We start from the raw sequence: 26,466 nt of genomic DNA, 5'->3' as shown, positions 1-26,466 counted from the left end.
CATAATATGCACATATGGGCATTCATCTGACCAGGGCTCGGAAACCCATGTCGAGCTATATGTCCAACTTTGGGAGTTATTCAGCGAGATGGTGAGCGAACGCGTATCAAATGTCAGTGACGATACTGCCGGCAGTGGGTTTACACGTCCTCGGGCTTGGAGTCATCCGATGGCGATACTATGACGGTAGCCGTGTAGCATTGGGTTTGGCTGGAGTCGGAGCAATGCATAAGGTGCTGTTGGAAAGTCTTACTGACAACGAAATCTTGCTGGGCAATAATAGAAGTAAGGATGGATGGAAGCCCTTTTAGAAGCCGCGAGGAATATAAGCCACTACCAGCAAAGTGTTCTGCATGACTCTCGACATAGCCAGCAGCGCCCTGAGCAGAAGACACAACAGGTGACATCAGCTTGTTTCCGCATGTCGTTGAGTTGCTGTTCGGTTACCATCTTACATATAGAGCAGTGATCGAGTAATAAGGTTTCTCACAAATACATGCCACAACTTGGAAATTCAGCCTCTTTTTGGCTCTCTGGCTGTTCTTTTTGGGACAAACACCCGATCTTAGGTAAAAGATCTGACATGTCACGAAACAACCCTGGGTGATGAATTGTTTTGGCATTTTGAAGTGAGTTTACGCTTCTTTTGCCGTACTTAAGAACTACTCATTGGATGATGTGTTGTGATTCAGTTGCCTAAGGTTGACGCCAACTCAATTTGTCAGGACGACAAGAACCGCAGAAGTTTGACATGCAGGCACGTGCAGGGTAGCAAGAGATCCAATTCAAAGGCATGATCACCTGCAACTCGGCACCGTCGTCACTGAGAGTCTTAATAATCAAGAGCCACAATGAACTCAAGATGGTTGATATGGGTCTTACGCTTCGCGGGACAACGCCGAGCATGGACACAAAGTCTCGTTCTCGGGGACGATTAAAGTCCGACTTGAGGCACATGCGATGATCCATCCACACATAAGCTAAGCAAAGCGCTCCCACCTTACCACTTTAGGCATCTATGCTACTTCGGACGCCTTTGACCTCATATTTCTAGACTGTGATTCCCATCCGTACTTTAGATCGGAACCTCTACCCCATTTTTACAACTCCCATACCTTGAGCTCTCCCGCAAAAGCCGCCCAGTCTGCGTTGGTATACTTACATCCTTTCCATCAGTTGCGTCGAAACGATGGGTCCGCCGACTATCGAATGGTTCGGTCAGTCTATAACATAGCAGCACTCTACTGAGTCAATAGAAGCACGTGAACTGACTCCATCGACGGCAACCTAGGCGCCACGACCTTTCGACTGCGAGCCAACGGTCTGGTCTTGTTTCTAGATACATGGTTGGAGAGGCCCTCTGTGCTACCGAAGCATCTTGATATCAATGATGTGATTGAAGCAGATTATATCTTCATATCCCATGCCCATTTCGATCAGTAGGTCAATTAGGCTCTCTCTGGATTATGCTTGTGTAAGGCTAAACAGTAGCCATAGCCTGCCTGGTGCGGATAAGATAGCGAAGAAGACCGGTGCTGTGGTTATCGCAAACGGCGAGGCGATCAACCTTCTCCGAGATGCGGGCGTCAACGAATTTCAGCTATTCCCCGTCGCGGGCGGAGAGCGTATTCCATTGTTCACCAAGAACGACCGTAAATCTGCGGCAGACGGCGAAATACCTATCGCTGATGGGCCGCCCGGAATGCCAGCTAGACCGAATCACTCTCGAGCTGTCATGTCTGTTCACGTTTGGCCTTCTCTACATGCTCTGATGCCTGGAAGTGGACATCATGATATTCCAGAGGAGATTGACACTGGAACAGTCTACAAAGGCGAGGCTACACCGTATACTTGTACCCTTGACATTACAATGGGGATGAAATACGGCCTCTTGCGCAACAAAGAAAACATACCGCCCGAACAGATGGACGACGGAATGAAATCCTTTGCAGAGTACATCAGCGACAGGATGAACAACGTGTTTTCGCACTACGATGGCGGTCAACTAGCCTACAACTTCCTTATCGGGCCCGGGCAGACTGTGTTCTGGAACGGACATTTGGGTGGCTATGAGGGCATTATCAAGAGCATTGAGCCAACCCCAGATGTGGCGATCCTCACCATCGCGGGGCGAGCCAATCTGAACGGCCGACCTTACGATGGATCTGCAGCCCAGTTCGCGACGAACCAGATCCGGTGGCTATCTCAACCCAAGAAAGTGATCTGGGCTCTCCATGATGAGGGGTAAGTTTCATCTTTCGGAACAGGTGGGGGAGGCAGCACATGGAGTATGTACGTTCTAAGTGACTAACATCTTTGGGCGACGAAATCATAGTGCGATCAAGCCGTATCGAGTAAACACCGCCGCCGCAACTGCCATGGTCCATGCTCATACCTCATCAACAGTGGAAGAGCTCGAGTTCGGTCTCGCAAAACCGCTTTTCTGAACTAACCTGATGATCGAAGGTTGGACTCGGTTAGGCCAACCAGCAAGTTTCCAGGCGAGAAAGTCCATTTTGGTTCTGTTTGGCAACTCAATAGGAACGGGCCGACCATTGTGGTTTGGTTTTGCCCTGTGACATGTAACCTTATTCAAGCGACGCATCGGAGAGCTGCGGGCACCGAACACCGAGCCAGTCGGAAGGCGGCCACGTACCCCGTCACGGATCCGTGTGGAGTTGGCATGACATCCGACGGTGGGGGAGGGGGACTTGCCTTGGCGGCATGAGACATCACAATGACTTCTTCTCAGTGATTATGGAATCAAGTAGACAAGCCGTACGCAATGCCGTGTTCGTTTACCGAAACTCAACTCACGTGCAAGAGGTTCTACTCATAAGTTGCTACATCAAATTGCTAGAGGATCGGGCAAGAGGATGCTTACCTTGGAGTGCTTCAAGATGATTTAATCCACGAAAAGGTCACCATTACAGCCTCCCAGTCACTACATGTTGAATCATTCTGGGAATTGACAATCAACTACTTTTCATCATGACTGCGCCCTTCAAAGTAATCATCGCAGGTGGCGGTCTCGCTGGCTCACTCCTCGCAAACGGTCTCGTCAACCACGGCATTAATGTGACCGTCTACGAACGTGACGCTGAAGATGCCAAAAGAGAGGGATTCCAGATACGATTGGGCGACAGCGCCATGACAGGTTTCAATGCTTGTCTTAAGCCGACAGACATTGCGGCCATCAAGTCACAATTCAGTCAAATGTCTTCCACAGGTCTCACTGCACCGACCTTGATGAATACGGGATTCCAGACTGTGCTTGACTTGGGCAAGATTCCATCATATAGTGCGTCTTCCGCTATCAATCGCGTCGTGCTTCGGGATATCCTAGTTGCTCCCTTGCAGGAAAGGGGCATCATCCGGTTCGAAAAAGCATTTGAGGGGTATGAAGTTTTCCAAAGCAACGATGGACAAGAAAATGTGAGGGTTCATTTCGCCGACGGCACTACTGATACTTGCGATATTCTTGTTGGAGCAGATGGAAGCGGGTCAAGGGTAAGATTATGCAAGATTGGAATAGTCGTCCTAGAGACTTGGACGATTCGCTGATGAGGGCATCTACAGATCAACAAGCAAGTGGGAGCTCGGAATATTGTGCCAATTGACAGCCATGCCATGATTCTCAGCAAAGGCCCTCTGCCCGAGGATTGGACGGAGAAGCTGCCTAAGCGTTTGACCGAAAGTCCACTCATGGTATTTGCAGGTGGTGTGTCCATGTTCTACGCGTGTAAGTCAAATCTGATCGATTATCACGCCATGGTACAACAAGATACACGCCGAAAGCTGACATTCTAGCTCTTAGTGTTCCTACCCGCTGCGGACGAGGCGACTCAGAAAGCCGCAAATGGCGCTAGATATAGCACAAGGGATGCCTCCTATTACTGGGGTGTTTTGATTCCCAGGGACAAAATGCCGACCGATGACTGGAACAAGGTGGAAGATCCCTTGGGGATATGTCTCGATGCAATCCGAGACTGGGCACCCGAATAGTGAGCCAACAGCATGGTCCTCAGCTGGCTATCCCTGACTCATTAGTGTGTAGTCGAACGATGTTGACGACAGGTTTCGACGGCAAGAGCAGAGACCTCGTTACTGTAGCACGCATGCGAGCAAGCAACCGACTTGCCAAAACGTGGCGGAACAACGTCAAACGAGCAACTGGCGACGAGGGACACCCTCGAATCTGGTTGATTGGGGACGCGATGCATGCAATGCAGCCTAATAGGTTCGTTGGACTCTGTTACAGACAAGCCATCTCGTTGTACTGACACGACGTGCCATGCTAGGGGGATGGGAGGCAATCAAGCTCTCCATGATTGCGCCGACGCACTATCTCACATACTCGCCCTCAAAGAAAAGGCTGATTCTGGTGTCCAACCATCGACACAAGATATCAGTGTGGCATGCAATCAGTATGAGCGTAGAGTCATCGACCGAGCGTTTCCCTGGGTCCGCAAGAGCGGAGGAACCAGTGTGCCTGTGAGTCTACTAATTTTGAGCCAAGCGTTTTGTCTGAGAGATTTGACTAACGATTGTTCAAGATGATAAACTTGGATGGATGGCTTGGGTCTCTGGTCTGGATGCTTGGCTCGTTTTTGGTGTCGGGATACATCTTTATGGCTCGAGTCTTGAAGTCTGGGGTGAGACAATGAGGAGGTCGTAAGATTGAGCTCGCAGCTACACGTGTAATTACTATAACATTGAGACACCGATCGAAGGTACTGCCTTGAAGCGATGAATCAAACGGTCGTATTCGGGTCCCAATCAGCTGCCAATGATCTCTCCTTTCATGCAGACAACATTGCCCTTTTCGATGAACAACTCGTTCCTCTTGTCATTCTCCGCAACAGCTGTTCGAAGCGTGTACTTGTCGCCGGCGTAGAGAGGAGACATAGCTCGATAGGTAACCTGCCGTGCTTCCCTGCCGTCCTTGCCGTACACGTCTCTCCAATAATCCAGCATGTTAATCAGATTCAAAGGCCCATGAACCACAACCTCGGGATGGCGCTCGATGTCCTTCGTCCAGGGCTCGTTGTAGTGGATCATATGACCATTGAAAGTCAGGGCAGAAAACCTGAAGAGGCCAACAGGTGACCATCGGAAGTGACGAATTATGCTTCCTTCTGCACTCGGTTGGTCGGTGATGGTAGAAGGTCCGAAAGCAGGTGGCCCTTCACTACGCGGTGGTGCTGTTTTCGCGGCCAGCGACAAGTCGACTTCTGGCCGAAATATCCACGATCTGAGCATACATTAGTCTCGCAACCTGTGCATGGGAATGCAATGTCCAGGACTTACTTACCTCTGGTCTTTGACAACTAGTCCATCGCGCCCATAAAATTCCTTCTCGACATCTACTAAAACCATCTCATCTCCGCTTTTGCTTTTCTTCGGCGTCGCTCCGACTAGTCTCGTCCGCTCTTCAACTACCTCTCCAACCTTGAGAGAGGTTCCCTCAACAAATTGCATCTTCCCCCCAGCCCACATCCGCCGCGTAAACGGTGCCGGCGCGTTGAAAGTCTTATCCGTGCCGTCCATTCCGAGTTCGCTCTCGACGCCAGTGGGGGTGAAGTAAACAAGGTGGTAGCCCGGGGGCAGGGGCGTGCCTTGAGCGGGTGCTTCTGAAGAAACATCAACGCCAGGGTGCAGCTCTTTCCGGTTGAGGGTCAAGCTAAGACGTTGAAGTTGGTTCGAGTCGAATAATTGCTTGCGGACGACATCCTTACCAGCAAATGTGTCGAGAAGCTGAGAGGCTGCATCTGTTGCATTGGTTGCGATGGATCGCTGTGAACGAGCGGTGCATTGACGCAGGGCCGGTCGTAGTTGATGAACCAGGGACACCATTGTGAACGCAGTGAGTTGAGACTTGAAGGATCTTTGGTGTGTACAAACGATCACTCAGGACTCGCGGACAGCTGGAGCTTTTGTTTGTTAGATGTTTCCAGCACGTGCCTTTTGTCAAAGACTCTGATAGCAAAGTATTGCATGGAGCTGGTAATTAAAGAGCTCCAGAATGTTAAGGCCGATGCAGTTGCTGGCAGATGAACCCCAAGCCCTCTACTTCGCCGCATGAGGAATGGTCCGAGCAGGCGTCGGTCAGTGGGGTTGCCGCGCCGCCCGGCTATATGCTGTCGGCTTCTTAGAGTTCGATTGCAACAAGCCAGACAGTGACTGTGCTCGGCAGAAGAAGCCGAAATGATGCTGAGTAAGAATTTAGCCTGTCCTTTCTACGGCGACTTATGCCGGGCTTCGAGGGATCTTCTTCCCTGGCGAATTCACCTCCCGTTACAGGCCTTAGACTTCATAGAGAGACTGCTGCTTTCTCTGTCGTCTTTACAAGCAACGCTGCAGAAAGTTTAGCCCCTCTACCTGCATTGGCCCATTGGCGTAAAGTTGAGGATCCAGGAATAGCCCGAGATCTTCTAGGGCATCTTCGCCTTCCCAATTTGTGCGCATGAGGCTGAAGTATTGATCTTCCATTGCGTCGGGTCTGGCTTGCTGAAGAGCATCTTGTAGTAGAGTTACCGGGGGGCTCGTGCCTGCGTCGTTGAACGGCTCAAGACCCGTGACAGAGCTGGGTAGTGCGCTGGACGGTGCAGATTCAGTGCTGTCGCCGTTAAGTCTCTTCGCTATTGATTCGTCGAGGTATTGCAGGAAGAGGTCAAGCACATTGTTGTTGATACGCCAGTACTTTTGAATTTCTTTGAGGCCAAGAAGACACATCTGGGCTCTATGCTCGGCTAATCGGCGACTGATGCCATCCGCAGACTTGATATCAATTGCATGTATGCAAAAAGCGGCAAAGAGGCTAGTAAGTCTAGAAGAGTTAGTCGAGGCATCAAACTGTCCGTAGCATTAGGGTTCTCACAGGTGCATTTGGCCGTATTGCAAGGTCTTTTGTGCGAGCATGTCTTCGGCGATGCGACTGATGCGACAGGCGGCGGCGAGAGCTGCGCTCTTATCCTCCTGGTCTCTATTTCGCAGCCATCCGTTTCGGTGCACAAGGATACGGAGATGGCTTAGTTAGACACATGTTAGCCTTTGTCATGGAACGATACTTGCTTATTCAGTACAGCACTGAAAAGACTGGGTTCAACTTACTTGTAGGCAAGGTGGATTAGGCAGGTCAAGACTGAAGACTGCCCATCATCAGGGCCTCTACGCATCTCATCTGGTAGACTTTGCTTCCAATCCTCGAGCTGTTGCTTCAATTCACGAACTTCCGTCGGGGCTGGTGGTCCCCGACCAGGCGCAAAGTGGGTGTCCATGATTCTCCCGACTATAGATGGGTCAGTCAAGCTGGTACCCAGAGTTGGTTTCGGCATGAAGAATTTAGACTCACGAAGACGAGCGATGTCAATCATCTTGATAGCATAATGAATGTGCTCTGATTTTGGTGCACCAAACCCAGTTGCTCGCTGTTCGTCAGCATCATCCTCTAGATCAGCCGAAGTCAGCGGCTCAATGTCACAATCCTCATCGCGGATGCGACAAGGTAGTCCCAGTGACACAGCCGCTTGCCGTTCACGGACCTATTGTATGTGAGTAACGAGCTACAGGACGCACGACGAGATAAGAAGTCATGATCAAATAGGGACCAGAGACTTACGTAGATTGACCACCAGACTCTGCGTCTCATCCGAGCGAAATGTGGATCCTTCGTGATGAATCGAGTTCTGTGCACATGTTCAGTCAAGCTCCTGGAAAAGTCAACAGAACTCGAAGGACTTACGAGCGATGAAGGCCATGAGTCTGCGCGAGGGTTAACACGGCCCCTAGCCAGTACCTCACGTCTCTCCAATCCGTCGGTCCACCCCTCCAAAAGCTGCATAGAAACAGTGACTGAATAAGAGTAAACTCGTCTTTCTCCCAGTTGGCATGAAACAAAACACGCGCGCGAGAGTATGTCAGGTTCTTAGCCTCAGACCGGTCTTTGAACCCCATGCCAAGAATTGTTGCCTCGTCGCAGTAGGTCGAACCGATGAAAAGCATTGCTTGCAACAAAAGCGGTGAAATATCCATCGTCACGAGCCGCCTGGCGATATCGGCGCGGTCAAGAATGGGAAAGCAAGGGTGGAACCAAGTGAAGTAAGCATGTAAAGCTGGAAGACAGCTCTGCATGTCGGGGAAGGTGAGTGCTCCCTCATCCCGAAGGTATCGCTCTGTCGCAGAGCTCATGGAAGGCACACTGGCAGGTGAAGTAGCCAGGTCATGAGATTGTGGCGTCTGCGGCACTGGAAAGGTGAGACGACCCTTCAACATCCCATCACTAGTCGCAGCCTCATTGCCGGGTCCTGATGCTCCAGGAACAAGAGTGATGAAATTCGACTCTCCAAAGAACCGGCTGCCGCCCGTAGTCCCAGAGGAATGGCACGAAGCAGGTGTATCGGCGTGAAAAGGAGTCTGCGATATTCCAGAGGAGCTCGGAAGTCCATGCGACGGAGACACGGTACTCATAGAAGCAAGCGTCGCGGCGACATCAGCGGTGAGCGCGGACGACACGGCCGGGGCAGCGGGCTCTGGGGTCGCCGATGCAGCCTCTTCCGTCTGCTTCTGCCTCTTGGACTTCCGTAGATACCTAGACCGGCCAAGTTAGTAGTTGCCGACTCGGAGATATCAGTGTGGAGAAGAACAGGAGAGACTCACCGGCCTCTTCGCGACGGGATAACTTCGCAAGTCGCCTGCGCAGTCTCGCAGTTCGAACAAGGGTGGCGCTCGGTGACATTGCAGCGGATGCGTCGCGAGTTGCACTCCCTACACGCGTGCTTCGCGCGCGGTTTCTTCGAACCCTCTGTCGGCATTGTAGGCACTGGTCCTTGGCATGCCGCAGTAGATACTATGAGCAGGACATCAGAACTCCCTTCAGACGTCCCTCGAATATCAGGAATTAAGGCGCAGATAGGTGGTGTTCTGGGCCTGCGACGGGAACAACATGGATAATATCTTTGCGCAACCAGCCTCTCCGTACAGTGCCGGTTCAATTGCACTGTTTTTTCCACAGGCAACGCTTTGACGTCTCGGCTTCTTCTTCCGTGGACCTCCTCACCGAATGGGTCTCCTTGACCGATGTCTCCGATGTTGACCGAGCTGACCGAGAACCAGGAGCACTGCAGCTAAGAGGGAAAAGCGGCGGTGAGTGTAATTGATCAAGCCGTCTTCATTCCCCAGTATATACCAAACACCCGGTGCTCGGATTAGCTAACAAGTCTTTCGATAAATCTAGCGCACGAACTTGACGTTCTGAGAAGGGAGAAACGCCCTCTACAGTATTATGCAGATTGCGCTCCTTGAGTGCCTCCCTTATGGTGGAAAGAGATTCAATTATTTCATGTACCTATACTATGTTCTACTCTAATAGCTGCGAGGAAGTTGCAAGACCTTCTCACTAATGTACGATAAGATCATCTCGCGAGATACAGGCGCGATCCTTGGGACAAAGATCTCACGTAGATACCTCTCGACATCATACTCTGCGGCATAGCCCATACCTCCGTGTGTAAGCACCGCCCTTTCGCATGCCGTGAAAGCCGCTTCAGCAGCCATGTACTTTGCGCTATTAGCCGCAACTCCAACCTGGTCTTGACGAATAGAAGAGTCCTCCTTGCTGGCATCGTATAGCCGAGCGGCGTGATATGTCGCAAGCTTCGCCGCCTCTAACTTCATGTATGCATCCGCCAGGGGATGCGCGATGGCCTGATTCTGCCCAATTGGCCTCTTGAATACAACGCGATCACGCGCGTACTCTGAGGCCTTTGTGAGCGCTGCGTAGCCTAGGCCGAGAGCCTCGCCGGCGAGAAGACACCTTTCAGCGTTCATTCCGTGGAGTATGATTTTGAAACCCTGGCCTTCTTGGCCAATGAGTGAGCTCGCGGGGATATGGTAGTTGTCGAAGAATACTTCGTTGGCATCGACGGCGCGGCCCCCCATCTTCTTGATCTTTCGCATGTCTAGGCCAGATTGTGATTTGTCAATATCGATGCAGAAGAGCGATAGACCCTCGCTCGGCTTCTTGCAGTCCTCGTAGGCTTTCGTGCGCGCAAGCAGAATCATCTTGGATGCTACCTGAGCGCATGTAATCCAGATTTTCTGGCCAGTGACGAGGTACGATCCATCGGTCTGCTTCTTTGCTGTTGTGGCCAGGCGCAAAGTATCGAGGCCAGAGTTGGGCTCTGTGACCCCGAAACACGTACGCCACTGCCCGGAAATGATCTTGGGGATCGTACTCTCGAGCTGCTCCTGAGTTCCGAATTTTGCCAGCGGTTGTGTAGCATAGACGTTGGCATGAATGGACTGTGCACCAGCCATGCCGGCACCGGACTCGGTGATGGTCTGCATCATCATTGTCGCTTCAGAGATGCCTAGGCCAGAGCCGCCGAGGGACTCAGGCAAGGCAATGCCAAGCCAGCCGTCCTTTGCGAGAGCAGCGTGAAACTCTTTGGGGTCTTGCTCGTTCTGATCGTGTTCTTGCCAATAGGTATTGGGAAACTCTGAGCAGACTTGACTGACTGCCTCTCGAACAGTCAATTGATTCTCGGTAAACCCCGTGGTTTCCATGATCCTCCTTGATGAGGAGGTTGAGAATGCTGCCAAGCCATATCTTGAGGTTATCGGTGCCCGGCGAAGGCTTCCCGCGGTCTTGATGGCTGGTCGCGCAATGCGCCAAAGATTTCGTGACACAGAGGCTGACATAATGATCATTGACGAAGATTAAGTGAGAATCTGCTGAGCTCTGTGTGGTTGAAGAGAGCACGTATGATCAGCGCTCAAGGTATTATTGTCTTCTCATCCAGGCCGATTCATGAATATCGAAGCATGAAGGCAACTAAAGGTTAGCTCAAGTCCGGCAAATAGACCCGAAGCCCGGCTACTGTCTTCCAGGCGAGCTAGAAAATGACGACACTAAGAAGTGATCGACGCTTGGGCTGGGGTTGCATAAAGCCGACTTGGGTTGAAGAAACCGACGCTGCACGCACCAGCGCTACGTACGCTTTGACTACCCCATGATCTGGTTGCGCATCTCCAAGAATTCGAGCCGAGGCCAGTACGGAGTGATGATTACATTCATGCCATCGTATGGAAGTGCTCAAAAGCCGTTGAGTCTCCATATCATGTTATGATTGAAACTTCGAGATTGAAGCCAAGTTTCCACCACCGGCAATCTCATCAGATCATCAGAAACTTTAATCGCCTACTTCCACATTGACGTTTCTCTCTCGTGTACCCTTGTCTACCATGTCTTCACCCCGGGCTGTTTTCTCGGTATTAGCCTCTCGATTCCCGAACGGCACTACGTTGTCAAGGCCTTTCACAACACCAAAGCAGAGTTCACGATGTCTCAACTACACCTCTTCACAGGCACCCTCCACACGCACTGGATCGCAGCATCGACCTATGGTAACTTCTTCATCTCCTAAACTGAAGAGAGACCCACTGCCTTTGGAGGGTGTCACTGTCGTCAGCCTTGAACATGCCATTGCTGCGCCATTCTGCACCCGTCAGCTGGCGGACATGGGTGCTCGAGTCATCAAAATCGAGCGACCCGGAGTTGGCGATTTCGCTAGGGCTTATGACAATCGCGTCAACGGTATGGCCTCCCACTTTGTCTGGGCGAACCGCTCAAAGGAGAGTTTGGCTTTAGACCTGAAGAAACCAAAAGACTTTGAGGTGCTGAAGAAGCTCCTTGCCAAATCAGACGTCTTGGTTCAAAACCTGGCACCTGGCGCCACCGAAAGATTAGGCCTTGGTTATAACACCCTGAAAGATACCCATCCGTCTCTGATTGTCTGTGACATCTCAGGATATGGTTCGGATGGGCCGTATAGAGACAAGAAAGCCTACGATCTTCTCGTGCAGAGCGAAGCAGGCTTTCTCTCCGTCACAGGGAACGGCCCGGATCTAGCGAAAGCAGGCATCTCCATTGCTGACATCTCTGCCGGCATGTATGCCTATGCCAACATTCTGGCCGCAGTGATCAAGCGTGGCAAGACGGGCAAAGGCACTCGGATAGATATTTCCATGCTCGAAAGCATGGTTGAGTGGATGAACTTCCCACTGTACTACACTTACAACGGGGCTCCCGGTCTCGCTCGGTCTGGGGCAGCTCACGCCTCCATATATCCCTACGGTCCTTTTGAGACTGGCGGCGGCGGCTCTGTCATGCTAGGTGTGCAGAACGAGAGGGAATGGGCGAATCTTTGCCGGACTGTCCTGGGCGATGAAGCGTTGGCCAAAGACCCGCGGTTCGTGAGCAACACGCTTCGTGTCAAGAACCGAGATGAGCTGAAGGAAATCATTTCTAAGCAGTTCGCAAAGTTCTCGGCTGAAGAGGTTCTGAAAAAGCTGGATTCAGCGTCTATTGCTAATGCCAATGTCAATGACATGCAAGGCGTATGGGAACACCCACAACTGCGAGCGAGAGGCAGGTGGACCGATGTCGAGACACCAGGCGGCACGATTCCTGCACTCATCCCCCCTGGTTTTGCTTCGGTAGAGGCATCAAGAATGGAAAGAGTACCTGAGCTAGGCGAGCATAATGAGGCCATTTTCGAGGAACTAGGAGTTAAGCCATGACGGGCTTGGGTGGAAATATTGCTGTGAACATCGATTACTCTACTCTGAAACGACGTGGTGATACATTACATCATTCTCAGACATTAGAAAAAAACTGTTGATTGCCATCCGTCGCTCTTCTCAACCCGCCTACCTGTAGGTATCGCTATTTGATTTACGGTTTCCCTATTGTGGTCAGCCGGCTATTCTGATGAATTGCCGTCGACAACGCCACATTGTGCCGGGCAATGTTCCCCAATCTGAATCCCGATAAGCAAGCTACTGGGCCTATAGCGGTTCGTTTACTGCCATAAAGTAGAAGTCCCTTCGGTCTCTCAATCTTTCGAGATGGCTATTCGAATGTCTACCCTGGCTTTCCCCGCACATCAACCCCATGGGGTGGTGACGAAGTGCTCACCCATCGGATAAGCTTTGTGGGGGAGATTTAGCGTCTCTGGTCATAGTCGGGTGTGCGAGTGAGAGATGCCTAGCATTCTTGGGAATGATAAATGCCCCGAACGTGTTGCCCATGTTGCTGCCGTGACTGGACCGTCGAGCTTCATGTCTGAATAGCCAGCCTGCTCTCCTGAACATATCATCTCCAAAACTTTGTTTGACCTGACGCTGCCCAACCGTCTTACTTCCGTCTTCGGCTTGTGTTGAGGGCCCAAAATGTTTTTCAAGTCCAAAGAACGTGGGACAGCCGTTGACCATGGTCCAGAGACCCATCATACCTTCGAGGATAGCAAGCCCGAAGAGTGCCATGTGGAGAGCATCCGTCATTCCCAGGTCCGCTACGAAATAGACCCTATCTTAAGCAAACGTCTCGATCGCAAGTTTGACGTTCACATTATTCCTTGGCTTTTCGGCATTTGGTAAGACTCTAGCTTGGATTGGAACCCATACGGTGCCAGAAGCTAACTGATTTTGCCCAGGCTTTTCGCGTTTATCGATAGAAGCAACATTGGGAATGCCAAGATTGACGGGCTTTTGGAGGACCTCGATATGGTAACTGGCACGAAGTTCAATGTTGCGTTGTTGGTCTTCTACATCCCGTACATCCTCGTCGATGTTCCAAGCAACTGGATTGTGAAGAAAGTCCGAGCCGGCGTCTATCTGCCAACTCTCATCACTTGCTGGGGCATCGTAAGCACGTTTCTTGGTTTCACAAAATCCTTCGCAGGTCTTGTGATCTGTCGATTGCTTCTTGGACTCTTCGAGGGCGGCCTACTTGGAGGTATCGTTGTGTACCTGGCAATGTTCTATCGTCGACATCAGATGTTGTATCGCATCGGCCTATTTTACTGCGCAGCACCCTTATCTGGCGCTTTTGGAGGGCTGCTCGCCACAGGTTTAGCAACGATACGACATGGTGGCTATAACCGGTGGCCTTGGATCTTCTTTGGTAAGTCTTATTCCAACCACGTTAGACCTGATGATGAAGTAGAACTCTAACGCCCAATAGTGGAGGGTGCAATTACAACCGTCTTCGGTGTAATCTGCTTCTTCTTTATGCCAAGCACGCCAGCGGATGCGAAGTTCCTCACAACGGATGAACGTACACAGGCCATGAGAAGATTAAGAGAAGACTCACATGGTGCTACTGACGTTGAAGACGTCAATGATGAGCACTTCAGCTGGCACTGGGTGAGGATGGCTGTGCTCGCGCCGCAGACATATTTTTGTACTCTGGCATGGATATTCCTTCTTATTCCTCTTTACGTATGTCCGATTCCCTACATTCGCTACATCATTAGACGTAGATCAGTGATTAACATGCGTCATTCAATTGGCAGAGCTTCTCGCTTTTTCTACCATCGATCATCCAGGGCCTCGGATATCGCAGCACCACTCAGATCCAGCTTCTCACAGTTCCGCCCAACATCGCCGCTTTTCTTGTCGTGCTCGCCACGTCTGCTCTTTCGGACAAAATCAAGGCACGAGGTCCTGTCATGGCCGTTGGAAGCATGGTAGCTTTGTGTGGGTATGTCATGATTCTTGCCTCAAAGTCAAGCAATGTTCGCTATGGGGGTACGTTTCTCATTGCAACGGGAGTCTTCCCTGGAAGTGCGATGATCATGGTGAGTCACAAAGCTCTTCGTTGCTCAAGTGAACACGCTGCTGACGAAGCAAGGGCTGGCTTTCCAACAATTTGGCTCCTCACTATGTTCGTGCTACCGGAGTTGGGTTGTTGATTGGCCTAGCAAACACGTCTGCCTTTCCAGCCACGTTCATTTACCTGCAGAAGGATGCGTAAGTCGCCAATAACGAGACTCCATCGTTTGAATACAGCTTGACTAACGAACGTCATAGTCCGGATTATGTTTTGGGCCACTCGGTCTGCGTAGGATCTCTGGTCCTTTGCTGTGCCACCGTATGCCTACAGATGCTCTATTGTCGATGGGAAAACTCGAAACGAGAGCGGGGAGATCGAGATGAGCGACTGCACGGGAATAGGATTCACCTTCTTGGACATCGACACCCAGCTTATCGGTACACCTTATAAGCTTTAAACTGCTAGTATTGGTCCAGGCCATGAAGAATGCTCAAAGTGTTATGCTACTACCTGTTGCTGTAATCTGAAAGCGCCGGAAATCTCGAAAGCCTGGAACTAAGTCTTGATGTGATTGAGTATACATGATCGTTCAATCTCCTGCTTCGGTTCAGAATCTGATCCTCATTATAGCATTTGATCTGATACTTTGCTGGTACACTAAGATATGTTCTCAGATCTACTGAATGCCTCTGAATCGTCAATTGAATAGATGAGAAAAAGGTTTGGCGTTAATCCGAATGGTAGTTTTCGGTAAACACTTGGATTCCCGTGCCAACTGACTACTCTCGCGCGAGCAATCCGGCAACTATTTGCGGGAAGCTCTCCAAGATAGATGCCTTCTCTGCTTTCCATCCAAGCTTCGCCATTCTTGACGCCTCAATACGCATGTTGATGCCGTACATGATGGCAATGTGCATAGCCCAGGTATCGGGCGGGGGCGGCGGAGCATCGGGATCATAGTCGCTGCCAGCGATACTGGCCCTTGCTGCCTCAGCCACGCTGACTGACTTAATCTCGGTGCTCTCAATGATCTTCTGATCCTTGAGTACAGGAGCAAGGTGCTTCATGAACTCTCCGAACGAGATATCTTCACTCGTGCCAAAGTAGTACGCCTCTGGACCCCAGATGGCGAAAGGTTCAGAGTCGGAGGTGCCATCAATGGCCTTTCCGACAAGGATCAGGAACATCTTGGCGAGATCCGAGACGTGGATCCAAGCGTGGGTGTTTTCTCCTTCAGCGATCTGCCAGCCGGACTTGAAAGCGCGTGCGGTGAGTAGGAGGGCAGGCGTCGTGATCGGGGTCGGGTGCTCAAGGGAAGGACTCATGCCGCCAACGAAACCAGGCGACATGATGGCCACATTGACGTCTGTTGCCGCATCGCGCACAATCTTATCGGTAACAGCATGTGTGTGGGCTTCGCCCTTAAACGCGCAGATGTCTTCAATGTCGGCGAGATCGTCCCACCGACGGGCGTCTTTGGAACCGGCGGGCTCATCCCAAATGAGAGAAGCTCCCGATGTGTGAATATAGTAAGGCTTTATGCCGTTGGCCGCGCCACGTGCTTTCAGACCAGTCAGAATCGCCTTGATGCCGTCGTCATGTGTGATGTCCGGGGCCGTGTTGATGACGACGTCGGCCGCCTCACTGCACTTTTCAAGAATATCAAAGTTTCCGGCGTCGCCGATAACCGTCTCAATCTGTGGGTAGGTTTGAACAAGGCGGGTAGCCTTGCTCTCGTCCCGAACGAGGACTTTCACATTCGCATCCGCATATTTCCGGAGGAGCTGGTCCAGCACAGCACCGCCGATATGGCCAGTGCCGCCGACACTATGTCAGATTATAGATGAGCCGTACTGATCCCACGAAAAATCAGATTTGATCGCTATCACTCACAAGAAGATATGCACCATGGCGGTAACGTCTGGGACTGTGATGCTTGGAGCACCGAGCTGCGTTGATATTCAAAACACCACGAGATTTTATTTCTACATAGCAAAGAGAAGCCCCTCATTGATAATGATAATCCTTCTAATATTGCGTACCAGCAGACCCCACTAGTGGGCATCCTGTGGAGCGACATGCATCGACAGGTCACAAAATTTTGAAATGATGGTCACATCCGGTGAATTCTGCCACGTTGACGTGAAGAATACCGAAAATGGAATACTCCTCCTGTCTTGCCTGGTAACTCAGCGCACCTGCATTAAACACTTTTGTTGCCGATCTTTAGACTTCTTGATGATGAATGAAATCCGTTTTTGCTCAACCTTTCACTTTTACCAGTCCTGCTGTTGATGCTACGTTACAGTCGTGGGACCCCGGCCGTCAACATTTTGCGACGTCATTAGCCATGAGCGTCTTTACCAGAAACCCGTTCGTGTCTCGAGTCTCTACATAGATCCTTACCAGACGATTCTTTAGCATTGGTGGACATCCTTCGCTTGAAGGATCCGAGGATATGGCCAGCCTGGCCCCCGATTGATTGTCGAGGGTCATTTGCCTCCATCTTTCTCCACCACAACACCAATCATCTCCAGAGTGAGGTCGACATGGGTCTCATTTGATACAGGCCCTTCAAACACTAGTAGAAGAGGGGAAAGGGGTGGATCAATCGACCAGACGGGACTCCGGGAGAGCATGGATTTGTGTCCATTCACAGCCAATCTGCAGAAATTGGCCTATAGACACAGTTCACCCATGACATCAAGATACTTGTCCATAAGATCGGGTTCATCCATCAGCCCGGGTTTTTCACGGTCACGGATGGCTCGGATGCTTCGACCAAACGGCAAAGGCTGCCAGCGCTGTTACTGGATATCGGAGAGCTGCTTATGGTAGGTAGTGCTAATACCTGCCCATTTCCGAAGGGGCTTACGGAACTCGGCAAGCTCAATAAACTTACGAATGTTTAAGGCCGATCCTATGAATCGCCTGAGTGAAGGAAGGTACTCATTTGGCAGAACACCTTGATTTAGCAAAGGAACATGGAGACAGTATGGAGGCAGACGTGCCTCCCAATACGCAAAGCCTCAAGTTGCGAGATTATTATGTTCTTATTCACCTTCTCGTTCCGAAGCGTGTGAGCAAGCTTAGTCATGAGAAGCGGTAACTTTGACTTGCTTCTTCAACCAGATCCATCAAGCAAGCAGAGTAGGGTGTTCTGCGAGATTAGACCAGAACCCCATCTCAAAGTCCCAAAGCTGGTGATTGGAATAAGGCTCCCAAACTTCCAGAGTAGCAACGTTTGTCGCTTGAACTTGTTCCGCAGATGGTCTTGCAGCGAGCAAAGAGTCAAGCATTGTCTGGATTGTCCCAGTTGCTCGGGTAAATAACGCGAAATTCGGTTCGCCGGCCTGAATCCAAGCTCCGGTCCTAGTCTCGGCAACCAAGACACTGAGGTCTTGGATCATCTTGGACCTCGAGTGCAGAAAAACATTTGAAGCAGCATTTTCCTTCAATAATGCTAGTGAAATTACTCCCGCAGCGGGCAGTCCGTATTGCGCAACTTTCCAGATGAGGCATGTCCCGGAGTTTACCAGCTGATCGCGTAGTAGAATGACCTCAACCACAATGGATAGCATTTCTATCGCAACCTTCAAGAGTTCGTCGTTGGGCTCGGAGATAGGCTGCTGTGAAACGAGCCCCAGAAGGAACAGGTTATGCAGATAGTCTAACCTGATATGGGCTAAAAAGTCTCTTCCAAAGGGGCTTTGTTGACACTCTCGGAGGCTCGAATCGAGCCTGAAATGACCTGGCAAATCTTGCCACAGTGCTTCGACCTTTCCACGGAACTCCCTAGTCAAATCAGTATCAACGAGTCATTGACGACTTAGTCTTAGCAAACCTAATGTTTTTCGTGACATCTGTCATATTTTTCCTCCGCAAAAGTTGAAGCACCTCTTCCTTCAGAAGTGCAAATCGCGCAACACATCGTGTATCGGCGTTGTAATTAATGGGCTCAAGATGTGCCATTTTTGCGTCGTCAATTTCGTCTTCAATCCATCCATTGTGCACTTTGGGTATTTGAAATTGGCAGTAGTCCTTCACTATCCGCGGAGGTCGTCCAAGAAACACTGCTAAGCCCTTGTCGGCCGTGTAGATTCGACAAAAGCAAGCCTTTCGCAGCTCAATGATGAAAGAAGGGAGGTTCGGATTACACCTCTCGATCTTCTCATGGTAGCCTAGTGCGAAGAGCGAACTTGCAAGATCTCCAATTCGTCTCCATGAATGGTAGCCTGGGTATGAGCAAGGTCAGCAGCAGGCTTCGGTGGTTCAACCTGCGAACTTACTCTGATCACCATCTAGATGTGAATGAACGATGAAGTTTTCATATTGGAGGATCAACTGTAGATCATTAAGACAATCGAGGGAGAGGCTTGTCTCCAGGCAATAGTCCCCGATGTAAGTTAGTGCCTGCATCAGCCTTCGCCGCTGCTCATTTGTTGTATAAAGGGGCGGAAAGTAGGGGGTGTCATACGCCGCCCTGGCTGCAGCGACAAAGAAGATACCCAACGTCTCCCACCTCAAATTGGACCCAACCATCTGGGCCAGGAAGTCTTGCCGAGTTGACTGAGAACTCATGTCAAAAGGCCGCAGTGTGTTGGTCAACAGAGTTGCCACATAGCCAGCGCTTGTGATTCCAGAGCCGGAGCCACCACTCTCTCCAGAAATATCAGTCGTCGGAGCGAGGACTTCTCTCCAATGTTCCAAGGACCCTAAGCACTCAATAACGATAGGTCCAGCCAAAGGCAAGTTTACTCCCCTTTCGAGCCAGAAACGCACTAGAGGTGTGACTTTGGAGATGTCCATCTTCTCTAGACGTGACAGCGCATGCATCGCCTTATCCATGACAACCTGGTTGCCAACTAGATCAATTGGTGATGCCAAACTGGGCTGTGGAGTCAAATCTGCATCAGAAGCAGGCCCAAAACCATCACCGGAGAAGACATGGTTGAAGATGGTAGAGTGGCTTGAGATCCCGAGAAAGCCAGGGTTAGGATAGCGATATGGCTGCGTCGATGCTGTCGGTGTTCCTGTATTGGGTGACGGGGCATCAGCTGGAGATTGAGGTGTCGACGAGGTCGCCGTTGCAATGGTCTCTGCCGGCCCAACTGACATCAGGCTTCTGGAAGTAAGTGCGGGTCAGTCACCAACATCACCATTATATAATCGTTATTGCAGACTCACTCCGTCTCTTGAACTTGCGTTCTCGTTACTCTTCTCCGAAAAGGTCTAGATCTGTAAACGCAATGACTCCGCTGCCCACGGCCAGTGCACCGTGTGCAGGCAGGTCTTTCGTGCCCGCATGCTAGCTTCGAACGCCGACAGGGCTCGCACGCAGCAAGTCTCACGTTCATCTTGTTTTTCATATCCGACTCATATGTACCATCATCAGATTACATGGAGGCTGTTTGTTGCTTGTTGTGAAATGAATTCATAGGTTCAGCTCGGAGAGAAGTCTTTCGGCGAGCTCTGATCTACTTTGACTCCGACGATGTTGTGGTTGAGTGTTCTTGATTGAGTTTGACACTCCGAACCCCACATCACTCCGATCTCACGCCGTAGTCCCATTTCTCTTTTGTTTCCCCCCACCATCCTAGACTCTTAGGGCGCTCTTGACAGGAACATTCCCGATAAGGAGCAGCAGGTTGCGCCGATTAGTTCACAGAGAGCGAGGAAAGGCGCGAATGTCATTACAGCTATCCACAAGTGAGACATCAATCGGTGCCAATCGTTGCTGATATCTAAGTTGTGACTCCATTAAATTTGTTCCTATCTCTATTTGACCCTCTCTCCGACGGCTCGACGTGAGTCAAGGGCCATCGGAATGGATTCAACGCAGATTAGCAAAGCATTGCACGTCGTTGTATAAGTAATTAGTCTGGGTATCTCGACATCCACGGATCCTTCTAGCTCATTGGGTTTAACATCATTGTGACTCAGTTCCAGCATCTTCACCTGAATAATTATGGGCGAATACATCAACTCTGACCATGCCTCCATCCCGGACACTGTCACCGATGCCGTGTTGAAGCCGGCTCGGCGCACGGTCCCGGCCAGCAAATGGGGCGTCGCAGCTCAATGTACCACCGAAGACTTCAAGACCAGAACAGACAAGCATAAGCCACTAGCCAAAAATTGGAACCGTGAGTGCTTGGTTCTAGTTCAGAATCTGTGACTGTGACAGCGAAGAGCTTTTGCGGTAGAGCTAACCGTGCCATACTTACCAGACCGTTTAACTCACGAATCGACAGCGAGAACAGGATCTTCGCTAAAGGCAGCTTTCAAGCACCTACAGAATCCGGATGTTATCTCTCTTGGCGGCGGTATTCCACTCAGCGAATTCCTTCCTTTCGAGACACTCTCGTTCACGCCGTCATTCGTTCCAAGCAGCTCCAGGTCAAAGTCTGCATCAGACTCCTCCGTTGATGATGCATGCTTCCGATCGAGCAAAACAGACCTTTCCGAGGGCCGAAGCGTGTTCGATATCTCTGTAGCGCTGAACTATGGTCAAGGTAGCGGGTCTCCGCAGCTTCTACGATGGATCATTGAACACACCGAGATGGTCCATAACCCCCCTTATGCAGATTGGGGATGCACCATGACCGTTGGCAACACTTCGGCGCTAGACATGGCGCTTCGCATGCTCGCCAAACCTGGTGACTATGTGCTATCAGAGAAGTTCACGTACTCGACGGCAGTCGAAACTGCAAAGCCGATGGGTGTCAAGTTCCTTGGTGTCGACATGGATGGAGAAGGCTTGCTGCCAGAGAGCCTCCTCCAAGTCTTGGACACATGGAACCCAGCAGAGCACGAGAACGCAGCGAAGCCATTCCTGTTATACCTCGTCCCAACAGGTCACAACCCCACTGGTGCTACTCAAAGTCTACAGCGTCGCAAAGATATTTACCGGGTGGCACAGCAACACGATTTGATCATTCTGGAAGACGATCCCTACTGCTGGCTTCAGATGGACGCCTACAGCCCATCCGCAGAACTGACAACACCTTCCACCACCCCTCAGTCGCCGGCAGATTTACTAAACGCGATCGTCCCGACATACCTCGGCATCGACGTAGACGGGCGTGTCATGCGCATGGACTCTTTCAGCAAGGTCATCAGCCCTGGATCTCGAATTGGTTGGATTACTGCCCCTCAAGCAGTAGTGGAGCGATACAAAACCCATGCCGACGTATCAACGCAGGGACCTAGCGGATTCAGTCAACTCGCATTCTTCAAGCTTCTAGATGAGTTTTGGGGCCATGCCGGGTTCCTTGAGTGGATGCTACATATCCGTGGAGAGTATACTGAGCGTCGGGATTTCATGGTGCGAGTTTGCGAACAGCACTTGCCCCGAAAAATCGTCGCATGGAAGCCGGCACGGGCGGGCATGTTTGTGAGTACTACATTACTTGCATGTAGAATGTTCTTTTACTAAACCCTTGCAGCAATGGCTAGGCGTGGACTGGCAAAAACACCCCGATGCCTCAACGAAGTCTCCGAATGAGATTGAAGAGGAGATATGGCAAGAGGCACTGGCTCAAGGCGCTCTCATTGCTCGGGGTAGTTGGTTCAATGCCAACAAGCACATTCCGCTGAATGAGATTTTCTTCCGGACCACATTCGCTGCCGCACCCCTGGTTCAAATTGAAGAGGCAGTCAAACGGTTCGGAGCAGCGTTGAGAAAAATCTTCCAACTATGATGAGGTGATTGACGTTTTGAATTTCGCAGAACTAGAGAGAATCCGAGAAGGAGTAGGCGGAGAACAATGATGAACGTGAAAGTGAAGCTTTTTGGGTAATAGAACTATGAATATGTATAGCTGTGCTCATTCAAGTCGCTTTAGAATACGCTTGGTTCTGGTTTCAACGAAAGACCTCTAGGCAAAAGATGAGATTGACCGATGACTATTGCTGCGGCACATGGTCATCGATGGGAATGGCCTCACAAGCGAATTGGCCTCAGTGGGGATATTGGTGACATCGGACTCAGCCAATGGAATCTTACCCTGGGTTGATAGGGGGCTCAGGCTTACAACCGCTTTACCACCCATTCGATACTTATGTAACCTCTTAGCCTGATGAGAAAGTGGAATGGACCAATCTTTATGCTCGATTTCTCCTGAATATATTCGCTTCTAAATCCACGTATCCAAGGTTTCTCGAAAGCTTTGTACTAGGGCAAAATCTCCTCAACAACACCACCGCCACCAGAAGACCAAACTGCTAGAAACCGCTCCGATGGCTCAGAGGGATCAGGGACGAGCCCTTGCCCCCATGGATTGCACCATAGACTCAACACGCCTCTTGGACTTGCCGTTGGAATGCCTTGATCAAATCTTCGAAGACGTCGTTGCGTACGATGAGGAGAGCGAGTTCAATTTGAGAGATGCAACTCGTCTTCTACGTGTATCGAGTGAGTGTCCTCCCATCACGGCCAATAAGTTCACGCCTTCAGAATCAGCCATTTTCTTGTAGCAGGGCTAATTGAACGTCAGAGCTATTCGAGATCATTGTCATGAGAGCCATCTACATAACCAAACTTCTTCACAAGATGAGGCGCAATCCAGAAGTCGGCATTCTTGCCAAGCAAGGCCACTCGCACATGGCCTCACCCCAGTGCCGCGTGCAACATCGCGGCAATGCAAGCTTCTTCCTGGCAAAGTACCTCAAGATCCAGCCATATCTTCATTTACCGTGGAGTACAAGCCTAGCTACAGTGATCAACGCCATCACTGATAGGACAATACGAGATGATGGCTTGAATCTCGACAGCGAAGAACGGTACAGACGCATCCATCATCTTTGCAAACAAGCGGTCCATCTTCTAGATGCAGTCAAACATTATGGAGTTTGGGACCTCTTCAGTGACCATTTTCAAAAGCTGCTTTTTCCTTCGGAGACGGATCCCGTCGTCACAAATGAGCCATTCGAAGACCTGCTATTCCTTGCCAAACTCTATCTGCAATCAGAAGACGCGGAGAGGCTTGTACTATCCCAGATCCTGAACAAAGGTCCTAAATCACTATCTTTTATTGGGACGGCAAAATCTCGGGATGGAAAATACGCTGCTTCTTCGCTGCTGGGATCAGTCATGGAAGCTGCGATCAGGAGTGGCAGTTCGAACCTCGCTGTTCTTCTGATTAACTACGAGATCAATACTTCACGTGAAAAGATAACGAAGACGGTCCGAGGAAAGAAAATAAAGGGCGTCAGATTTTACGATATTCACTTCTGGAGGCTAGCCATGGCTTTTGACGACCTGGAGACTATGAGTGCTCTTTTGGATGCCGCAGACCGAAGAGTACCGAGCAAGGCTTTGGGTCAAATTCTTCTGGAAGCTGTGTGCGCGCCTCAGCTAGAAATACTCCAATTGATATTGGATGACCAAATGCCGCTTCGCAAGAAGGGAACCACTTTCAAAACCTATTACGGCAGTAACAGGAGGAATGAAAGGTTGAAACATGCCATTGACACGTGTCTCGAGGAGGCCGTCAACCATGGGCATTCTATGGTGTTCAACGTACTTGCACACACGCCTTACGCTCTAGAAAGACACTTTTACCAGCATAGCTGGAAAAAGAAATGGGGGTTCGACCCTTCGATTCAGTCGACTTCAGATTACTGCCGCCCCGCCAGGTCACTTATTGAGGTCGCTGCTAGTCGCGGAGATGAGGTAACCATCCGTGAGTTGCTCTCCAAAGGACATGGCCCTTTTGGACTTAGGGACAACGCAAAACCTCACCATTGGTTAAACCCATACCACCGCCTCAGCCACCTCCGTGGTCTCATGCCAATGATTGCCGCTGCGAAGAGTCGGCATGCCGGCGCCGCGCTTGCTCTGATCAGGGGACACTTCAAGTGTGATGCAGTCAGGTGGCTGTTGATCATCGGAACGGTCCTGGAAGGCAGAGACCAACAGCAACCCCACAGACGACATGTCAAACCGAAACCATCTTCTACGTCAAATATTGATGCAGACAATGGAGAACGGCGGGTCCAGCGTGACAGAGATGTCAAATTTTGGCAGGAGTTGATCGACGCAGGGGTTCTGGATCTGCAACATTCTGCCAAAGGATGCCAATGTTCCGAAACACCAATGGCAATGGCGGCGACTCATCCCACCCGTATGGCAATAGAGGCTGCCAGAAACTTCGTCTGCGAGCGGCTCGTCATTCCTTCCGATGCCGAATACCGTGAATGTGGAGACCAGTCGGACGCTGGATGGAACCCACGGCAATTTCCCGAGGATATAAGAACACCAACTGGTATTATATTGTCCTAGCAGCGAATTGATAGGGAAGCTGAAAAGGAAAGGAAGTCGTAGATGTCTGCTATAATGAAGTATGAATCAGAAACAACTTGACCCATCATTCTTTGCTTCATGGCCCACAATCCAAGGTTCTATCCAAAACTTCTTGAACACGCGTATGCATCATTGAGCAGATGCTAGGAACAAAGCAAGCTCGCATGAATAGATGTCATCATATCCCTTGGGGTACCTGAATTCCAGTTTGTGTTCATTGAACTTCGTCTGATGTTGCTACCCAAATGAGGAAGCTATGTGAGCTTGAGACTCGATCAATTTTCATTACACATATATGGAGTCGGCGAAGCTACGATGATCATTTCCCCCTTTTGTTCATAAAATCCACGAAGTCCATGCCGCCCAATCCTACGCCAAAACGAAACCTCGTCAACGGTTGCTGCTTCAAATGAGGTGGGTGACATCTGAGACGTAGCGCTTGTTGGCCTTCTTCGCTGCCTGACCACACTGGCCAGCGATAGCAGTCGTCTTGCCATTGACGGCACACTGGCCGTTGGCGTTGCAAGCACCAGCCCCCTTCCCATCGGTGCAGGCCAAGCCAGAGAACTCGGCTTGGGACTTGCCCTTGCCCTTGGCAGCGTTGGCGTTGCCTGCATTCGCGTTGCCAGCGTTGGCATTGTTGCCCGCATTGGCGTTGTTACCAGCGTTGGCATTCTTCTTCGCGTTTGCATTCTTCTTTGCCGCATTGGCGTTCTTCTTCTTGGCAGCAGCGGCAGCGCCGTTGTTCTTCTTCGCGGCCGCCGCAGCACCGGTATTCTTCTTTGCCGCGGCAGCGTTGGCGGCGTTCGCCTTGGCAGCGGCAGCGCCATTGTTCTTCTTGGCCGCCGCTCCGGCAGCCCTCTTCTTCTTCGCTCGGGCCTCGAGGTGGGCGGCGTCGTTTGCGACGAAGTCCTCTGCACGGACTTCGATCGGGAGGGCAACATCGTTTCCTTGGACCGCGGGGGCTGGGGGACCGTATTAGTACACTTAGGCTCGTGGGATTGGAACGTAATCAAGGATGAGCTTACCAGAAATGACGTTGCCAGCCAAAAGGCCAATGGCAAAGAAAGCGGCAGTTGAGAACCTCATGTTGACTGTAAGGTTGTATTGGTACTTCGTGACAGTGAGTGGTATTCTTTGTGCAAGTGACACCAGGTCTTAATGAATGAGAGCTCAATTAAAGAGAGCCGCGCACAGCACGGAATGAATGTAATAGTAAGAAGTAGAACGGAGATAGCCAGATAGACGCTCAAAACAGAAGAGAACCCTCTGCCGGAGCTGGAGATTCTCTTCATGTTCTTATGTATGTTGAGATCCAGTCCTCGATGGTATGCCACCACCACATGCTCAATGCTTACATACAGACTTTGCTGTCACACCCTGAAACTCCGGATGGCGGTGTCACCTGAGCACCAGTGCACCACTACGTTCAGCAACACTCCAGATGAGTTTCTTTGACTCGAGATGACAGCCATGAGCCTCATCCTGCAACAAGACCTGTTCAGATGCCTGATCATCCCGTCACATCAGCAGTTCAAACGAG

The 26,466-nt window shown here is 50.7% G+C and overlaps 12 protein-coding genes across 12 annotated transcripts; 6 read left to right on the top strand and 6 right to left on the bottom strand.

The window, feature by feature from the left end:
* Positions 1-1,423: 1,423 nt before the first annotated feature.
* Positions 1,424-2,447, top strand: CPAR01_14357 (uncharacterized protein; the record flags this gene model as incomplete). The annotated part of the gene is made up of 3 exons (XM_060498608.1): positions 1,424-1,443; positions 1,498-2,244; positions 2,336-2,447. 3 exons carry the CDS (start codon positions 1,424-1,426, stop codon positions 2,445-2,447), a joined length of 879 nt encoding a protein of 292 aa, XP_060342669.1.
* A 544-nt stretch (positions 2,448-2,991) lies between these two features.
* CPAR01_14356 (uncharacterized protein) lies at positions 2,992-4,667 on the top strand (the record flags this gene model as incomplete). Its single annotated transcript, XM_060498607.1, has 6 exons — positions 2,992-3,510; positions 3,580-3,742; positions 3,818-4,004; positions 4,058-4,240; positions 4,302-4,494; positions 4,557-4,667. The coding sequence occupies 6 exons, from the start codon at positions 2,992-2,994 to the stop codon at positions 4,665-4,667; spliced, it is 1,356 nt and encodes a 451-aa protein (XP_060342668.1).
* Positions 4,668-4,779: 112 nt separating this feature from the next.
* Positions 4,780-5,856, bottom strand: CPAR01_14355 (uncharacterized protein; the record flags this gene model as incomplete). Its single annotated transcript, XM_060498606.1, has 2 exons — positions 4,780-5,254; positions 5,315-5,856. 2 exons carry the CDS (start codon positions 5,854-5,856, stop codon positions 4,780-4,782), a joined length of 1,017 nt encoding a protein of 338 aa, XP_060342667.1.
* Positions 5,857-6,345: 489 nt separating this feature from the next.
* CPAR01_14354 (uncharacterized protein) lies at positions 6,346-8,813 on the bottom strand (the record flags this gene model as incomplete). Its single annotated transcript, XM_060498605.1, has 7 exons — positions 6,346-6,829; positions 6,881-7,030; positions 7,114-7,291; positions 7,355-7,544; positions 7,622-7,688; positions 7,745-8,590; positions 8,659-8,813. The coding sequence occupies 7 exons, from the start codon at positions 8,811-8,813 to the stop codon at positions 6,346-6,348; spliced, it is 2,070 nt and encodes a 689-aa protein (XP_060342666.1).
* Positions 8,814-9,363: 550 nt separating this feature from the next.
* CPAR01_14353 (acyl-CoA dehydrogenase domain-containing protein) lies at positions 9,364-10,701 on the bottom strand (the record flags this gene model as incomplete). Its single annotated transcript, XM_060498604.1, has 1 exon — positions 9,364-10,701. The coding sequence occupies one exon, from the start codon at positions 10,699-10,701 to the stop codon at positions 9,364-9,366; it is 1,338 nt and encodes a 445-aa protein (XP_060342665.1).
* A 543-nt stretch (positions 10,702-11,244) lies between these two features.
* CPAR01_14352 (CoA-transferase family III) lies at positions 11,245-12,582 on the top strand (the record flags this gene model as incomplete). The annotated part of the gene is made up of 1 exon (XM_060498603.1): positions 11,245-12,582. One exon carries the CDS (start codon positions 11,245-11,247, stop codon positions 12,580-12,582), a length of 1,338 nt encoding a protein of 445 aa, XP_060342664.1.
* A 651-nt stretch (positions 12,583-13,233) lies between these two features.
* Positions 13,234-15,067, top strand: CPAR01_14351 (uncharacterized protein; the record flags this gene model as incomplete). Its single annotated transcript, XM_060498602.1, has 6 exons — positions 13,234-13,436; positions 13,497-13,966; positions 14,027-14,283; positions 14,358-14,642; positions 14,696-14,814; positions 14,875-15,067. 6 exons carry the CDS (start codon positions 13,234-13,236, stop codon positions 15,065-15,067), a joined length of 1,527 nt encoding a protein of 508 aa, XP_060342663.1.
* Positions 15,068-15,396: 329 nt separating this feature from the next.
* On the bottom strand, positions 15,397-16,527 carry CPAR01_14350 (uncharacterized protein; the record flags this gene model as incomplete). Its single annotated transcript, XM_060498601.1, has 2 exons — positions 15,397-16,444; positions 16,511-16,527. 2 exons carry the CDS (start codon positions 16,525-16,527, stop codon positions 15,397-15,399), a joined length of 1,065 nt encoding a protein of 354 aa, XP_060342662.1.
* Positions 16,528-17,754: 1,227 nt separating this feature from the next.
* CPAR01_14349 (uncharacterized protein) lies at positions 17,755-19,735 on the bottom strand (the record flags this gene model as incomplete). Its single annotated transcript, XM_060498600.1, has 3 exons — positions 17,755-18,412; positions 18,462-18,852; positions 18,907-19,735. The coding sequence occupies 3 exons, from the start codon at positions 19,733-19,735 to the stop codon at positions 17,755-17,757; spliced, it is 1,878 nt and encodes a 625-aa protein (XP_060342661.1).
* An 850-nt stretch (positions 19,736-20,585) lies between these two features.
* CPAR01_14348 (aromatic amino acid aminotransferase) lies at positions 20,586-22,320 on the top strand (the record flags this gene model as incomplete). The annotated part of the gene is made up of 3 exons (XM_060498599.1): positions 20,586-20,763; positions 20,848-22,013; positions 22,066-22,320. 3 exons carry the CDS (start codon positions 20,586-20,588, stop codon positions 22,318-22,320), a joined length of 1,599 nt encoding a protein of 532 aa, XP_060342660.1.
* A 538-nt stretch (positions 22,321-22,858) lies between these two features.
* On the top strand, positions 22,859-24,902 carry CPAR01_14347 (uncharacterized protein; the record flags this gene model as incomplete). Its single annotated transcript, XM_060498598.1, has 2 exons — positions 22,859-23,033; positions 23,116-24,902. 2 exons carry the CDS (start codon positions 22,859-22,861, stop codon positions 24,900-24,902), a joined length of 1,962 nt encoding a protein of 653 aa, XP_060342659.1.
* Positions 24,903-25,328: 426 nt separating this feature from the next.
* On the bottom strand, positions 25,329-26,012 carry CPAR01_14346 (uncharacterized protein; the record flags this gene model as incomplete). The annotated part of the gene is made up of 2 exons (XM_060498597.1): positions 25,329-25,888; positions 25,952-26,012. 2 exons carry the CDS (start codon positions 26,010-26,012, stop codon positions 25,329-25,331), a joined length of 621 nt encoding a protein of 206 aa, XP_060342658.1.
* Positions 26,013-26,466: the final 454 nt, after the last annotated feature.

The sequence above is a fragment of the Colletotrichum paranaense genome (assembly GCF_030867605.1).
Source record: "Colletotrichum paranaense strain IMI 384185 chromosome Unknown Scaffold_15.1, whole genome shotgun sequence".
Taxonomy (NCBI): domain Eukaryota; kingdom Fungi; phylum Ascomycota; class Sordariomycetes; order Glomerellales; family Glomerellaceae; genus Colletotrichum; species Colletotrichum paranaense.
The sequence above is the reverse complement of the archived record's forward strand: the minus strand, read 5'-3'. Positions and strand labels throughout refer to the sequence as shown.